General features: G+C 41.1%; 1 protein-coding gene across 2 annotated transcripts in view; it reads right to left on the bottom strand.

Annotated features, from left to right (window-relative positions):
* The window catches only part of REPS2 (RALBP1 associated Eps domain containing 2), a 94145-nt gene extending 76815 nt beyond the window's left edge, over positions 1–17330 (bottom strand). Inside the window, exon 1 of one of the 2 annotated variants that reach the window (XM_081198112.1) lies at positions 12465–17330. In XM_081198112.1, coding sequence (XP_081054238.1) covers positions 12465–12701 — 237 coding nt within the window. In that variant the 5' untranslated portion in view covers positions 12702–17330. The remainder of the gene's footprint in view (positions 1–12464) is intronic. The other variant, XM_081198111.1, reaches the window with a different exon arrangement.
* Between the last annotated feature and the right edge of the window lie 1189 nt (positions 17331–18519).

The following is an 18519-nucleotide window of genomic DNA, read 5'->3' as shown; positions in this document are numbered from 1 at the left end:
GCAGTACGTGAATCATAGTTACTCCTTAACCTTTTAGACACACAAACCCAATGAATAAAAAGTAAATAATACTTATGCCCTCTACATCTGTGTATGCAACAAACATTTGTAGAAACAAAAGTCACTTGCTAGGTTTAATGCTGGGTCACTTATCAGGCCCATAAAGGCTAAATGAGCTTGCCTTGCATTACATCAGATCAGTTAAGAGCACTGCGATTCTGGCAGGACTCCAAGCAACCTTTCCTTGCTGTTTATTTAACCCAGTGAAGAGGAAAACATACTGGTTCCTTTCAGATGTCACACGAGCTAATAGGAATGTGCCATGGGGCCACAGATTTCCTCCCTTCTCAACTCTGGTTCCCTTCTCTTTCCTGGCTTGCCTAACCATCGTTTGCTTACTTCAAACATAGCTGCAAACTATAGTTAAGACTGTCTCCAAATCATAGTTTTGATTTTAATTAAGATATGGTCAAAAGTTTGGCCACAGTTTCAGTTATTGGGGGGGGGGGTTGTTTTCATGCTGTGAGAAACAAGAGATTTTGTTTATTTTTATTCTTTACTGCAAATTGTAAGACACTAGTCCTGAAAACGCGTGCTCCGTAACTATAGAGTACTTACTGTGAGATGGCAACAACTTTATCAGGGAGTCAGCTTGTGTGGCCAAGCCCCTAGGCTGCTTTCTAAAGAATGAAAAGATCCTTTAGAATATAGAAGTCTGTTATACATATATAGTTCGTCTAAAATGCTGTAATCTGTTTAGCCTATATGTTTAGTCTATATATTATCGTAGTGCTCTAAAACTGTCATCATGAGCCAATAAAATGGTAGAAGTCATCCATTCAGTTGCAAGCATTTTGCAGGGTACAGCCGCAGATAAAGAAGAACTTCCCTTACCAACCTGTTGGACATTTTTAGTCAATTAGTCAAGATGACTAAGATGACTTTATGATAAAGGCTGCTAGCAAAGAGCCAAATCAAAGGGAAATGGATCTCTACAGCACAAAATAAGACTAGAGGGGCTGAGCACAGCAAGGGTAAGGATGAGAAACAGCTGCACATCAGGCATGGCCAGCCCAAGACATTTTGGCACCTGAGACGAACCACGTACCCCCGCCTAGCTGCCAGGGAAGAAGAGCTGAGTGAAGCTCTACATTAGGAACAAGGGGCAAATAAAGATCTACATCAGGATCTGCTGCCCCTGTGGATCATGCTGCCTGAGGCAGTTGTCTCACCATGCCTTATGGGTGGGCTGGCCTTGCCACCCAGTCATGGGAGGCCATGACTCCCAGAGAAAAGGGGGAAATGTAATGATTAGCTTAGCTGAGAGGTTATCAGGTCATGGCTGTGAGAAAAAGAGGAATATCCATTTGGTTTGGTGGCTACAAAGCAAGACGAGTTAAAGAAGAACTGTCAAGTACAGGAATTTGAAAATCCAATGGAAAAGAGTATATTTTAATGTTTCTCTGCAGGGGATGTGTGAACTGACTATTAAAAAGTTATGTCTGTGCTATGTGACTGTGATGCTCATTGAATCATATAAGTTACTGCTTGACGCTGTAGTCATCAAAGGAAGAACCACCCTTAATGGCAAAATGCCAGTCTTGAAAACAAATACTCTGGTCACTCTTTCAGAGACAGAAAATCTCACTAACCAAGTAAATAGCAACTTCTGTGTAACTGGAAAGGGATTGAACTATATTACTCATGCTGACCATTCCAACCTTAGGATCTTAGTTGGTAGAACATTAGACTCTTAATCTCAGGGTCATGGGTTTGAGCCTCACCTTGGGTAAAATATTCCTGTATTGCAGGGGGTTGGACTAGAAGTCTCTCATGATCCCTTCCAACTCTACAATTCTAGGATTCTATAATTCTTCAAGTGTGCTGTAAATATGACATATCTAGGTCTTCATTTGTCAGAATTACCAGAAACTGTGTTTTGTGTCCAAGCTTGCCTTCTGCATATGTGCTTCTGCATATACAGTATACAGAAAATCTCTTAGGGTCAAACCAGAGGTTTCATTTGTTGCATGAAAGCAGCTACCATGCTTTTAACAAAGTAAACGGGAACATCTGTGCAGAAGCAGGACCGTAGTGTGTGGGAAATGAGTTAATACTTCTTCCCACCATGGTTCCAACAAACTCCCCTTCCCAGCTACTATTAGCACTATGATTTTATGAAAATGGGGCACGGAGGGAATGATAATTTAATCTCGTTCCCAGAAGCTAGTTGAGTTAAAAATAACAATGTTATTTCACTTTACACAACCAAAATGCCTAAATGAACGAAACCTGAAAAGGAGACTCTGAGTTTGTATATTACTCAGTATACCCTAAGAAAGTACTTCTCTTTTCCTAAGAACATGCAAGATGACTTTCCTCAGATTTCCCCCCCACATTGAAAAATGTTTCATACTTGTGCTTAATTAACTGACAGCACAACCCTATCCTCAACTCATGCTGGCTGGCCAAATCCCAGTGGAGCCCAAAGATATGCTAGTATCAGGGAGACGACATAGCACCACACTTATAATGGCACAAGTGCAATGCTTACACAAACCCTAAAAACAGGCAGCAACAGAGCCACAGTGGAGCAGGAATTGAATTTAGTCACAATCATATGCTCACCTACAGATTGGTTTGACCAGTGGTGACTATAACACAGGGTTGCCATATTTTAAAAAGCTTTTTGGCCAAAGTTGTTGAGCTTTTCCTTAGGAAAATCGGCAAAATCAACACTGCCGACATTGGTTGCCATACAGATTTTCCTGCGCATTTAGCTGATTTCCACCCAGACACTCCTTTCGGATACAATATTTCAGGTATGTCCGAGAAATTCCAGACATATGGCAATCCTATATAACATTATGTCATCAAAAGAGGTAGTAGAAGTTAAAAACAGTGCCATTATAGTGCAGAGACAAAAGTCATTGTTCAGATAAGGGCCATGCCCAGTCTAATCTGCAAATGCCAGAGATTGAATCTGGAGCCTTCTGCATGAAAAGGAGGTGCTCTACTACTTAAAGTTGTTTTTTTAAAAAAAATCTTTCTAATCTGCAATGTAGCAAATATAGACTTGGATGTTACAAATATTTCCAATGTAATTTTCAACACTTAAGCTGCTGACCACCTCTGTCATGACACACCTGGTTCCATCTGTTTGTGAACAACTAGATTGGAAATAATTAACTGGACAAGAAACTCAAGCTTTCAAAATGCTATAGCAGCTCACATTCAAGACTGACTTAAGAAAAGTGCGAGCAAAAGATCAAAAGATTGTGAGGGGAAAACTGAAAAATTTGAGAGACTGGTTTAAAAATATTTTAAATGAGAGCCAGAATTGCAAAACTTCAAAGCATATTCTGCCCTTTATGTTCTTATATGGCTTATTTCTCAATATAAATTGAATCTTCAATGCTCTGTCATACGTGCACTTGAGCTGAAAAACTATGAATTGAAGGGAAAATCCAGCCACTTGCTACAACAGATTACTGCAGCTAAAAGATACTGCTCTCAATATGGAGTGGGCCAGCTCTAAGTGAGGCACTGCATAGAAAATCTGGAGCTAGTTAGTAAGAACAAGGGTTTTCGTGAACCCATCACCAATTTTTTTCCTTTTGAACAGCCGGTTACCATTCCAGGACAGAATGTGCTTTAAGTCCCTCTCCTACATTCCAGAAAATACTTTGCCTTGATTTTCATTTTGATCTTTGTGGAGTTTTGTCCCAGATTTTTTTGTTCTGCACTTACCATCCTTATCAACCCCCAGCTGTACAATATTTGCCAGCGGTTCCATTGAATAGGGTAAAACCTTATTGGAGCATACCGACATTAAACAAAACCAGAACACACACAATCACAGGTGGGCAAGCAGAATTAAATTCATAGTTTTTGTAACAGATCCTAGTTGCTGTTGCTATTCCCTCCACCTTTCTACCATCTGTAAATATAAGGAGGTGCCATTTTCTGGGGGCCAAGTCAGCATTTTTCACAGATATGAACAAACATTGTGGCCCACTACAGATGCTTTCAAAGCTCATGTGATTAATGACTGTGATTGGACAAAGGCACAAATTCTATGTTCCAGCACCACCAGGTGGGACAGGGAAAGCATGCCCCTTGCAATTTGCACAATCACAACAGCTCAAAAACAGGTCCTTACAACTGCAACACTGTGTGCGTATTGACATTGTGAAGACATTATATCATACAGTTTAATTTATGCCCTTGCATATAAAAACAAGTGACATAATTGAACCCTGGGATATTTGAAAATTAAAAAATAAAAATTTAAAAAGCATTGTCCTTAATAAAACACTATCCTATGCATGAATAAAAGCTCTTTACTCTAAACATGGGGGACTTTATGTTTATAAAAACAACAAGTATTTTTTTAAAAAATTTAATTTATATACCGCCCCTCATTCGAATATAAGCACAAGATAGATAGCTAAAACTAAAACAAAACATAACAATAACCCGCTCTCCCACAAACACATTTAAAAGGCTGTAGAATATTAATCAGCCAAAGGCCTGGTGCGCTACTTGAGGTTTAGCTTAGCATTATGTCTGAGCCTGGACTCATGGATTATCTTCCCCAAACCAAAAGCAAACTTTGATTACACCTTGTGGTTTGCCTTGACAAACAACAAGTTCAGGTTCAAATGCAATGCTAAGCCAAACCATCGTTTAGCCCTTGGGTAGCACAACGCAGAAGGACAAAGGAGAAGTGAAGTAGCTGTGATCTTCATACAATTGCCCATTTGGCTTAGTGTGACAGGTAATCTGAGTCATGGAGTATGAATACAGAAAGCTGCCTTACCCAGAATCAGCCTAGGCCATCTAGTACAGCATTGTTTAATTCTGAAAGAAAGCCAAAACTCCAAGGTCTTAGACAAGGATCTTTATCTGTCATGCTACTGGGAAACTGATAATCTGGGGTATCAAGGATTTGAGGTCTACTATTTGGCGGGTGGTGCTATGGGTTAAACCAGAGCCTAGGACTTGCCGATCAGAAGGTCTGTGGTTCAAATCCCCGCGACGGGGTGAGCTCCCGTTGCTCGGTCCCTGCTCCTGCCAACCTAGCAGTTCGAAAGCATGTCAAAGTGCAAGTAGATAAGTAGGTACCGCTCCAGCGGGAAGGTAAACGGTGTTTCCGTGCGCTGCTCTGGTTCGCCAGAATCGGCTTAGTCATGCTGGCCACATGACCCAGAAGCTGTACGCCAGCTCCCTCGGCCAATAAAGCTAGATGAGTGCTGCAACCCCAGAGTCAGTCACGACTGGACCTAATGGTCAGGGGTCCCTTTACCTTTACCTTTTATTTGGCAATGGTCCTTCCCTTTGTTCAGCAAGATCACAAAGCAAAATCAGCCCCTGCATCGATATCTCACAATATTATCAAGATGTTGGACTAGGTGTTGGACTATAAAACAGTATCAAATGTTGGAAAGGGCATCTCTATCCACTGTATTAAGCGAATAGTTATTCACTATACAACATGCTGCATCCCCACAGAAAATAATGGTATAGGAGCATTTTTCCATGACAACACTGTACAGTTTGAAATAAGGAAAATACCAGCAAACATCCCATCACAGCAATAACTATTCTGAGAATCTAGCATCAATTAGCAACCCAGTATTTCAAACATTGGGTTATAGCCAATGTTAGTCCTACTCATAATAAAGCCCTTGAAACTGATGAACATAGCAATTCCAATGGGTCTCCTCCAAAGAAAACCTGGTTGGATATGATCCATTATTTTTACTTCTTGTTCCCCATATGAAGATTTTAAAAATGTCTTTGCTAGAATAGTTTCAGCAGGTGTTTCATAACTGCAAACACAAAATTTGGGTAGGAATTCTGCACACGTCCTTCCAAGGCTATATTCCTGGATTAGAGTATGACAACAGCAGATACACTACTTACTTGCAGTCCCTTTAAAGTCAGGTCACACCTGACTGGCCATAAAAGAAAGTGATGTTGCTACAACAACAGTAGCCACCTATTGAGCAGCAATTTCGTATCAGCATCTCATTAAGTTCCAACAAGCATAAACCTGATAGTATCAAGTTGATGCAGGTGACAGACTTGTTCCACAGGTATACAGCTTTACAAAAAATCATAGTTCAGGTTTCCTGGACAGGTTCCATCAGATCAAATTAGGTTAGCATTCCATCTAAAACACTACCTTCAGATGCTTCAGATGAAATTCTGAGACATGTACTGTGGGTGATAATAAAATAATATATTTGCGATGTGCATTTTCTCCAGCATTCAGGTCTGAACACTGTCTGGCTAAAAATGCTCTGTAGTAAATTTGGATTTCAAATTATAGCTACTAGCTATTAACTCATTGCTGCATGAGATTAATCACGTTCTAAACTTGTAAGTGTGATGTAACCTCATGGTAGACATTTGGACTTTTAGTTCAATATTGCTTCTTCCATAGTGCTTTGAGATAAAATTAAAACCAATTTCATAGTGGTATTCAAAGCAATATAAAGCCTATTTCCTGTGGGTGTTATGTCTATGTGAAAAACAGGAATTCAGTTTTAAAATATGCTTGTATCAGATTTGTAAGTAGACATACAGGAAGTAGATACATAATCTCATTTCAGCTTTCCTGAACTGTACATCACCCACAAACAGACGGATTTTATGTGAAGCACAATTACTTCACCCATCATTTTTTCCATAGACTTGTACACATTTGGGAATGGCCTTTTTTCACAGCTAACCTCACCTTCCTTAACAAAATTTATTTATTTATTTATTTATTTAGATCACCTGTACTCCAAAATTAAGCCAGGGCATCTAAACATAGGTATCCTGCATGCAAATTTCAAACAGCTCTAAGATTTCTTCAGATGCTAGGTGCTAATGAGGAAACATTTTAACACAGTAACTTCAGCTGACAGATTTATTTCAAAATACATAAGCTATCTATTAAATGCAGTTGAAAGCCTTTTCCTGAAATGGGTGCTTCCTCCTGCCATCAGCAGCAAAGCTATCATACAAAATTGTCACCTCATATTCCTAGCACATTTTTAAAGCATTTACCCAGTATTTCCTAATGGTTAAAAAAGAAAGTTTTGTTTGTCTTAGAGCAAACCGATAAAAAGGAATGTCAAATAATGAAATCATATATAGCAGTTCATACAATTACCACATAAATTAACACACACACACACGAATTCTGTGGTATCAGTGAATTACTTAATGCTATAGCTGAGCATTTTAAGTATGACTTAGAAAATTAAGAACAAAAAATAGAAGACTGTAATGTTCTACACAGAAAAATAAAAACCTGAAAAGCTTTCTTATCACAAATATGTTTTTAAAAGATGCATAAAAAGAACCTAATATGTTATTGAGAAAGCCCAAGATGACATTACACTAAGCACTGAACTACTACTAATTCACAAAAAGCCAAATGCAATACAGTACAGTACAGTACAGTACAATACAATACGCTATGCTGGTCTATAAGGAAAAAATCTAGCATCAACTGTCAGGCAATCTACACTATTAACAAAATAGCGGGCAAGCTTTCAAGTTTTTCAGAACTATTTATCAGGCTGGATGTTTGGATGTTAAGCAAAGTGGTACGGCTGTGTGCGTGACAGAGAAAAGAAACAGTTTGAAGCTACAAAGTCTGCATTTTTAGTCAAAGTCATATGATGGAGTGTAAGAGGAGATAGCAGGCTTAAAGGGATTAGTCTCTACCAGGTGCTATGCAGGCTTCAAATTACACCTATGAAACAGACGGTAGCTGATCCCCCATTTTTAATAATATAACATCCAGCAGCTCTGCCTCCAGCTTTAAGTGAAACAGACAAGTTCCTTGTTAGGTTGAGAACTCAAGCAAAACAAAGAACAAAAAATGGCAGTTTCTATATTAGCAAAGCTGGAGCTTAACTTTATGCTGAGTACTAGGTAATAGGAGTCATTATTACCCAACTGGGTAACATTACCTACTGACTGTAGAATGCTACCCTCAAATACTCTACAAAATCATCCAACCAACAGAGACCAGCCTTGCAGTTCAGTTCCATAAGCACTGGGCTAGCACAAGGATTCAGGGAGCCATCTGCATGGTCCTGGTGATGCCCGCCGTCCGCCCCCTCTATAGGTCTATAGATAGGGTTTTATAGATTATATACTGCTAATCAAGGGCATTGCATTTGAGGTAACATTAAGATGGTGGGCAGCCAACCACAGATGGAACCCAAGCTTCACTCTCTCTTTTTTAAAAAAATAATTTTTATTAACAGGCCAATCACATCACATTGTCCGAATCACATTAGTTCCAAATTATACAGCCAAATTTTAAATTTTGTTTGGGGTACCCATACATCAAGCTCCGGACGAGTCCAAACATCACTTATATTGCTGCATTAATTAAACAGTTCTATCCAGTTCAATCCAGATAGCCCTTTATTACTTTCTTCATCTTCTTGTTGTTATCGTATATTCCTTTCTTTGCGATCTCTGATAATTTTCACAAGCAGATTGGAAACAGACATGCTCTGTGTGGGTTTTGTACTCTCCAAAGATCATATCGCTCAGGGACAGCCGCTGTTCCTCACTTCCATTAAAAAATAAATAAAAATCGGTCTGTCCTTTACTTTTCTCAGACTTGCCCAGTATATCAGGAGGCTCTGTCAGGTCAAAATTACATTCCAGCAATCCTTCTCATTCCAATGGTCCTGATTCTCCTCCCCCTGTCCTTCTTTCTCTGGCAAACCTGTCTTGGCGAGACGCCATTTTTTGACTGCGTCATAGAATTTTCCTCCGTTCTCATTGTTTACCAATCCTTTCTTTAGCTATAATCCATCCCACACAGTTTTTAATTTCCTGCTTGTGATTAGTAAAACGCAACAATCTTGTTTCTTTCTGGGGTGAAGGGTTATTAATATCACATAGTACAAAGAAAAAAGGTTTTTTTCCTCCACCCCCCCTTCATTCCAAACATACAGTCTCTTAATGGTGATTCATCAGAAGATTTACTTATCCGTCCGTCACTCCCGGTCACAGAGATCCATTAATCAGCAGTCTTATCTCTTGAGCGTTACTTGATGTATGTGCTTCAGCTTCATTCCAATCGTATGTTTCCAATTATAATTCCAAGCTGAAGCTAACCAGCACACACTGATTGGAATCGGCGTCAGGAAGAGCTGACCGCATTGAGGGCTCATGCCAAGTGACCGGCACCCCCAGACCTCGGATCTGGGGGTGCATTGTGGACACCGCTGACAAGGCAGCCCCCCGCCATCTCCTGGGGGGGGGAGGAAGACTGCATACTTCCCATAGTAGCCTCTTAATTACCTTGTATGGGTCAGAGAGATGTTATTGTCAGCCATCTTCCAATGCGCCACCTGGTGGCCCCCCCAAGCTTCACTCTCATTCATAGCTGCTGGCCAGTTATGTAGGGGCCCAGTGGCGAAAGGAGTGATAACATGGCTTGCACAGGCTGGTAAGGAAGTCTTCTGAGCACCTAGAGCCCTTGGCCAGTACCTGACCTTGCTGACTACTGGTGCCAGGTCTTGCTTTGTGCTCTAGCTGCCTGAACTGCTACAACCTTTAGGACCCATCTAACCTGGTGAACATTTGAGGCTTGAATTACAATAGTATTCAGTGTTCATCCAACTTTTACAAGTCTGCGTACCTCAAATCTGACCTGCTTCCATCTGCACTACTAGAAGGATCATTACACTGTAAGGGTGACAACTTTTCCCCATAATGACATTCCTTCTTATCTTATCTTATCTTATCTTATCTTATGACATTTTTTAAAAAGGACTTAGGACAAGCACTGTGCATTTTTGCAAGTGTCAAAAGCTAATGAAGATTTTATGTATGGCTAGTTCAAACCATATTCTTTACCTAGGTCTGAGAAAGATTTTTTAAAATCTACCACTTCTGTATAGATAACATCAAGCAACAATGCAAGCACCAAAACTGGCATGTTCAAAGATAAGCTTTTCTTTACATCATAAACCACAGGAAGAGGTTTGCAAAGGAAAAATGTATTTCTGTGCACTGGATCAGGGCCACTATTCGCTCTCCTGAAAGGTGATTAGCACAATGCAGAGGAACAGTGTTTGGTGCAAGAATTTATACATAACATTTTATGCAAATGACATCTCAGAATGACATCTCAAAAACTTAACACAGAACCACTTGAAAGAGTAACAAGTGCCCATATTGGTACAGCAGCAAGCAACAAACAACAGACAGTTTCTAGGGAAACAGGAGACAATTATTAGTGCCTTTAATGCCTGGCTAGCTTTACCTGCATCCCAACTTAGATTTTAAAATACTTCTTGCTCTTATGATTTACAACAAGTGTTTTGAAGTTATATTCTTATATATGAACTACAGTCTGTGTGTTCCTCTACCTTTTCACATACTATTAGAAGCTTTGTGATAATGAATCAATACTGCATGGTTCCACAGGCAAAAAACAATAAAAACCCAGGGAGGTTGGTGTCCAAATTGTTGCAGATATGCAATCAGTTTAAAATACAGTTGTGTCTACTGAAATGGGTCGAAATGTAGATCCAATTGAGAAATATCATTAATAAATCTGGGGGTATATCAGCCTTTCCAACCCCCACCCCTAACCCCAAGAAAATTCTGTTCTAATCCACTAACAAAAATGAGAACAGGAACATATGACTATGTCTGGATCTGCACAGTATGGGCGCAGAAGGCAGCTGCTGTGGGGTGGGGGCGGGGTGGAGAACTATAGAATCCATTTTCTGGCTTTTGTGTAAACTTTACTCTTTGGCTACAATCCTGAACTTACTTGATCAGAAATAAAACCAGCTTCAATCAGTAGAAGTTGTCTGTGTATAACTGATGCCAGAAGAACATTGTCTGTTGCATCCATTTTTTAATTTTTTTTTTATGTCTACTTATCCTCTTGGTTCAGTGGATTGGGAATGGGGAAATTAAATGCTGTTTGGGCACATTCCTTTTCTTCCTTTGACAGTTCTGATTATTTCCAAGTTAGATTACACTGGGCTGGGAGGTCTCGAAATGTGGAAACAGCAGTGGGTGTACAGTTCTCTACTGTATCCTGTGTTCTTTGGATCAAGCAAACAACTTGATTCTCAAAGGCAACTAAAAACTCAACTTCTACTCTATCTTGTAACTGGAGTGGTATGCATGAGTAACGTTTCATTTGTATCCCAAAGGATCTCAACCTTTAATTCATCCCAAAATAACACAAATGGATACCACAAGTGTCTATCTTCCACTACTAGCAAAAATATTAGCCCCTTGAAGGTGAAAGAGCATCTATTGTTAGTGCAATATTTTTAAATTAATATTTAAAGTAACGATGTTAAACTCATGAGCAAAATTTTCAGAGGCTACTGCTTGCCAAAAATATTTTTGTAAAAAACAACAGGAAATGTCTATTATATAAAGACAGCTGCAACATTTTTGCAGCTGGTAGAGGAGGAGGTATATATCAAACAATAACAAACAGTGTGTGCCTTTACAGCTGCAAGTTACTACAGTTTTCATTTGTTTTCACCTCCCTTTGTGGACTTCTGAGGAAATAAAGGAAGTGGGATGATGAGACAGCATAAAACTAAGGCTCCCTTCCATTGCAATCTACAATCTGACTCCCAGTGTGAAAAATTAGCAGTTAAAATACATGTGAACTACATGACCGAATGAACAGCATACTGGAATCAAACACCAAGTACCAATAGGTGCAATAGGTAACAAAATTCAAAAACAATTTGGAAGTGAGACAGGAGCTGTAATGAGATCTACTCTTGTGTGGGTTTTGTTAGGATTACTTCTTGCAAAGATCAAACCAAGAAGCTGTGTACGGGGCAATGGGAACTAAAGGGTGAATTTGTTTATTTCATACTCAAGAACAGCTTGAGGATAGGATAGAATAAACAGCAGTTCACTTTTACAAGCTAACAGCACCCATATTTTCTACAACTCTGTACTGAAAAGGTTTGTCTACCTATACTCTGCAATCTGACAGGAGCCACGGTTTAAACACCACTCCCTGTACTCAAAGGCATGTATGTACCTTACTAACGAAAGGAGACAGAAGAAACAGAACAAGAGCGTACAAAAAACCAAAACAAGAAAACGTTGACACAGAGAAAGACAACAGGAACAGATGTTTCTGTTCTTGCACCAAATATCAACGTTTGCAAAGGGGGCGCAGGAAAGAAGATCGCCTTCTTTTCCAAAACCGCACAACTGGACTCGTCGTGAGGCTGGGGGAGCATCAGACAGGCGAATCACACAACCTCGTGGGATAAAGTCATAGCCTCTCTCTATTTTTAGGCGCAACCAGAGTGCAACCCTCCGACCTGGGGGGGGGGGGACTCACCCCGTAATAGTTAGGATGAAGGCACTCTGCACATGCCCAGAAGACACTTTGCACGTGTGTGTGTGTTTGCGCGCCCCTCCTACTACTTTACCTGATGAAGCGTCTCGGCGGGCAGCTGCGACGCCCGGAACAACTCCGCCACTTTGCTCCCCTCGGCGGCGGGGGTCGCTCCCGCCGGTCCCCCCGCCTCGGGCGCAGCTTGGCCGCCGCCGCAAAGCGAGAACAGCTCGGAGTAGCCCTGCTGCTCGCTCGCAGCCAAGAAGAGCGCCGCGGCTCCGGCGGCGGCGGCCGGCCCAGCGGCGGCGGCGGCGGCTGCTCCAGGCTCCATGGCAGCGGGGAATCAGGCAGGGGGCGGCGCGACTCCCGAGGCCGGGAGAGAAACTCCTGGCGGCGGGCGAGAGGGGCGAGCGAGGAGCCTCTGCAGCAGCCCCGGCTGAACCTCGTCCTCCGTCCGGCGGCGGCCTCCCCCGCCGCCTCCTCCTCCCCAGTGCGGAGCGGAGCTGCCTCTGCAGTGCTGCCCGAGGGGGGAGGCGGAGGAGGCGGCGGGAGACGGAGAGAAGCTTTCTTCTTCTTCGCGCCTTCTTCTTCTGCTTCCCTCAGAGGTTTTCCTCAGAAAGCCGAGAGCGGGAAGCGGCAGCGGCGGCAGCTGCTCGGGAAAGGGAAGGGGAGGGAAGGGGAAGAAAAAAAAAGGCTTCCTCAGGGCACGTGCCCAAAACGGCGTTCCCGCTCCGCAGCCTCCACCTCCACACGCTGGGCTGGAGCAGGAGGCAACCGCCGCCGCCGCCGCCACCTCCGTGGGGTGAGAGCCACACTCTGAGGAAAAAGGCTAGACGCCCACATGGCCACCTCAGGGACGGGCTTGCTTGACCCTGACGCCCTGCTCTTCGAAGAATGGCGCAGTAGGGCTGCGCATCTGAGCATGTGCAGAGAGCCCTCCCCCCCATGAAAAAAGCAGCCCCACAGCGTTTCAATCTCTCTGGCATCTGGGCACCAAGGTGTGCCCAGCAGAGGCCACCTGGGGTTAGCTGTGGAATTTCCTCTCACCTGAAGACTTAACTCGAAGCCCAGTTCAGAGGGTGGGTGCAGGTGACCGTGGGGTAAAAGTCTTAGCAAAATGGATACTTCTTGGCCAGTGCTGTTTTTCTAGGGGGAGAAAGGGGGTGCCGGAACTCACCAGGGACACCTCTCTCTTAGAATAGCAATGGCACCCACCTGAGAGGTTATGGAACTGAGTTCAGGCGAGTACCCCCGAAAAAAGCCCTGGTCTTGGCAAGGGTGCCCACTTGAATGAAATATTGGGGGGGTCCAAAGAGACCCCACACTGCATAATCGATCACAAGATGCGGCGCACGCACACCATTTGAATGGCAATGCCTATCAATTTGGGGTGGGCACCCCCTCACATATTTTATTGGGGAGGCCAAAGGGATATCAGCCCCCAGGAGTTGCGTCTCGGAGACCAACATGGTTTTCCAGAAGTAGTGCAAAAACCCTTGTGCTCAAGCTTTTATTTTGGTGGCCCAGGGAAAGGTGACCAACAGGGAAAGAAGATTTTGCAGTTAACATAACTACCTCAGGTACTTGGAGTGGGATATAAATAGACATGCAGTTTAAAACTGGTTTGATGACATTGGGTTGCTTTGAGTTTTTGGCTTGCTTTGAAAGCTGCTTTAGAGAACCCTATCTTTAGAAAAGTGATTATTAAATAAATAACAGGGAAGAGAGAATGGCCTTCAGTGAAGTTTTCAAGCAAACACCTGCTGTCTTCCCCTTTAAAACCTACTATGCTCCTGTTTGTCCTGCTGGGTGTGCAGTGCATTCCACTGCAAAGATGGCAGATAGACCATTTTCCCAGTATGTTAGGTTATTTTGCCTTAACTACACGTAGACCTCAAATAACCCACCCTACTGAAACAAGAAACCATTCAAGTTTAACAGATGGAAGATTATATTTTAATAGGAATTGTTTCTTGAACTACAGAAGAGTTATTAACAGACAGACATAAAATGAAACATATTTTAATACTTGTTTATGCTTCGATTCTCCACATACCTGACAATCAGAATGGAGATGAGAAGAAAAAAGAAGATGTAAGGAGAAACAGTGTTTGGGTTAGTTTCAATGGTATAGAAAACTGAGGAAATGTTTACGTTGATATTGCATCCTTTTATTAACCTTCTGTTGCAGGCATTTGTGCCTTAGGCCAAATGAAAACAGAGACACAGCCAACTGCATGTTTAAGTATGGCCACAGGTGTAGAAAGTTAAATATGTACTTATGGCTCGAGCCTCAGCTAATAAATATGCATAAAAACAAAATAATCAGTCTTATTTGGCAACGAATCACATTGGGGGGAATACTATCATACATAAATTAAACAGTTCTATCAGACCTTTCTTTAAAATCATAGTTGAGCAAATGTGTGAACCAGTCTTGCCACCACACATAAATTTGAACAAGTTAATTTTTAGCTAGCCATTCATCACCAAATTAGATCCTAAACAATCCAGAAACTATTCAGCCCAATTTCACAAAATGTAAGTTTGGTAAATATGTCAATAATGATTGACACAAAGTTGATAAACTCAGCACTCATATTAGCGATTTTGTTCTTTGTTAAATTGTCAGCTAATGTAAAGTCAATTTTAAAAACATTTTCTACTGTACTTTTCAGTGTTTTACATTTATTCTAACCACAACCTTTCTCAAGGCCACCACATATGTTCTATGAAGATACAAGCCTCGATTTAGTCAACAGGTTGTCATTCACTGCAGCATATTAGTCACCAGTTTTGAAATTGTCACACTTCGTCACCAGCAGTTAGTTGCCTTTCCAAATTACCCATTTCCAAATTATTACAACTATGACCATCTATTTCACATTTATAATAAAAATTAGTTTATTTCAAGTTTTAGATGACTTACACTGAATAATGAAATGGCAAGGTAATATGCTATGCCAAGTATATTCAGTGGCTTTGTTATTTTCTGCAATAATTCCTGCAGTTTCACACAGTGGAAATGGCATGATCTCAATCCCATACATTCACATTGTCCAAACACATATTAGAAAAGGGGTACTATCCTAAGTTTCTTTTATAGGTCTATAAAAAGGTAAATACTTAAGCAGGGGCAGGTACAGCAAAGACACCTGGTAATCCAGGCACAACAAAATCTGGGTTTGCAAGTAAAGCTCAATACAAATAGAAAATATGCAAGCAGTTCCTATGCAAATATTCATCCAAGGAGCATGTGAGTTTTATACTGGATTAGAGCCATATTGGTCCTGCTGATGTTAACAGAATGTCTTTATGGCTGCTTTATACAATTACTAGGAGGATAGCACACCAGTATATGGCAGCTGTGAATAATATGAATTCCATTTTTGTATTGTTAAGGAAGGAATCAATCAAACAAACAAACAAACATACAACTGCTAATATGCTATTACAGAAAATCTGAAAAGAGACTACACTTAGAATATTTTGTTCAGTTCTGGTTTCCACATCTTAAGAAGGATATTGTAGAGCTGGAAACCGTGCATTAAGGTCAACCAAAATGATCAAGGGGCTGTAGCAACTCCCTTACAAGGAATGGCTTTTGATCTTCCCGTAATCTTGAGTGTGCATGTCAAGATTATTTAGAGTGTTACTTAACACCTGTTTTTTTTCCTTTCATTGAAAAGGATACCGCCAGAAGGCCACCCAAGCTGTGTTTTATTTTAGTGGGTGTTCTGCAATTGCCTCTCCCAACTCTTACATTCAAGATGAATAGTTAAATGTCTTCTAAAGCTAAACAAAAACAGCTAGAAGTAGTTGTAAAACCCAGGATGTGAAAGAGGGAGCAAAGACTTTGATTTAAAAATGTATTACCTCTTGTAAGGATTTGTGAACACAAAAAGCAAACAAACTATTGAAGCTCTATCTAACCTTACTTTGCAAGCAGTAAATATGTCATGGCAGAAATAATTTCCAGGGAACCAGATCTTGCAGAATATCTGACTTTGGAACAGCACCATCCGATAAAGCAGCCGTATACAAAGTCTTAAATTATTTAAACCATTTGGCTTTATTTCCATATTACCATAGTCAAGTTTGAAAGGGAGGTTGGGAGCAGCAGTTCATATAACTTAAAAGTCTATACAGTAGTTGGTTCTGCATGGACAGCTTCCTGAGTGAAAGTGATTATAGCATCAACTGCCTTTGTTAATTCTTGGCAAATTTCCTGAAGTGTAAGTGAATAATGCAAAGAATGTTACTGCATCTCTGGGAGGACACCTGACCCTTGTTTCCAAGGATGACCTATTATGAAGATATGAAAAACAATAAAAACAAGGAGGCAGGCTAAGGTACATTATGCCTCGTTGTGGTTCAAAGTATGCTTGGAATTTACTATACTTCTCATATATAAGAATTTAATAAGTAAACAGTGCCTGAGAACAAGAGACATTCCTTCATATTTGCTCCATTCTTCAAATCCCTTTCTGAATGGTCAGTGATATATATTTATGTAAGGCATAAAGCAGTTAATGAGCCTTGTGGAGCTTGTTTCACAACCTTCATGCTCTGCTCTAACATGGAAACAAAAGAGTGTGAATTTATTTTATCATATGTGTAAATCAGGGGTGGGGAACCTACAGCCCATGGGCCAATGTTGGCCTTCCAGTGGATCCAATGCAGCCAGTGAGGCCATTTCCCCCAAACCTTGTCCATTGGCTGACATCGCTGGGCAATTTGGGGTGATGGGTGGAGTTCAATTCTGTGTTGGCTGCTTCTGCTGGTTCTGCAAAAGGACCTGGCATGTGCAGTCAAAGCAGCAGGATCTAACGCCTACTCACCAGCTGAAATATAACAACTGAATGCCCTCATATTTGTGCATACTATAGCTAAATACTGATCAACATATAGACAAAGCAGAAGGAAGAAACTTTGCATATTTAAAGTTCTTCAGACAGTAATGTAAACCTGATAGCATTCTTCCCGCCTTTATACTTTAATATTGAGGTTTTCTGCCCCTTGAGAACCACTGAATATAATCCATAAAAGGAGACTTTTCAAGTAGAGAAGGCATTTTTTAAAACAACCCAATTATTAAAAATGTCTCTCTGAAATATAGGTTGGTATTAGTTAACAAATGTAATGTCTTTTTTAAAAGGTGGCAATTTTTTTTGTAGTGCTTTCAATTCTATTAGAATGGCATTTTGAGAAAATAATTGAAGAAACCAAAGATAATGAATTAATCCAGTACAAAAAGAAACTTGTTTTTGTGCAATAGATTTGTTCATTTGAAAGAACTAGGGGAAACTGGTGGATTAACAATAGCGATTAACAAGATATATCATAATCCTGGTTCAAGGGTACTTGAACTGCCCAATTTGTCTTAGCAAAACACTTAGAGCTAAGGAAATAGCTGAAATGCCTTCAAGTAAGAATATTTCAGATTCCAAAGCACCAGCAAGCTACTGAGTTAACTGTTCTCTCATGCTCAACTCCTGTGCCTGGGGAAAAGACATAGGATCAAGCCCATTCCCCCCTACGTAGTATAATTCTCTGGTCAGCTGGATCATCTATTTCAAGGTCTCAGCTTTGAACTTTGTATGTCAAAGAAAGCTTGGAGTCTAGCAAGCTAGAAATCCCCAAAGGGGCAACCTTCCCCACATAATCATTGTGGGTAATTTTATCATTTTGTACTAGCAGCATGCTATCATTCCCTTGATCAAAATGCCCAGGGAGATCTTGAGATGAAGAACGAAGTCAAGGAAGCACCCAAAAGAGGAGACATTAGAGTAATGGGTGACTTCAACTACCCTACATATGACTTTAAAAGAGGATTAGACAAATTCATGGAGGTGAGGGCTATTGATGGCTACTCCGCAGTTGGAGGCAGTAATATCAGTTGCTACCACAGGAAGCTGGAGTGCTCTGGTGCTCAAATTCTGCTTGCGAACCTCCGGCAGGCCTCTGGTCGGCCACTGCGAGAACAGGATGCTTGGCTAGATGGGTCATTGTCCTGATCCAGCAGGCTCTTCTTATGTTTTTAACTATGAAAACCCAGCTTCATAGACCCCACAAGCCCAGAGAGATTACCTCGCACCTTTCATCATGAAAGGAAAACAGAAGACAACACACCTTGACACTTTCTGGGT

The sequence above is a fragment of the Podarcis bocagei genome (genome assembly GCF_964188305.1).
Source record: "Podarcis bocagei genome assembly, chromosome: 6".
In the NCBI taxonomy this organism is placed as follows: domain Eukaryota; kingdom Metazoa; phylum Chordata; class Lepidosauria; order Squamata; family Lacertidae; genus Podarcis; species Podarcis bocagei.
Note: the sequence above shows the minus strand (reverse complement) of the source record. Positions and strands in the feature narration are given on the sequence as shown.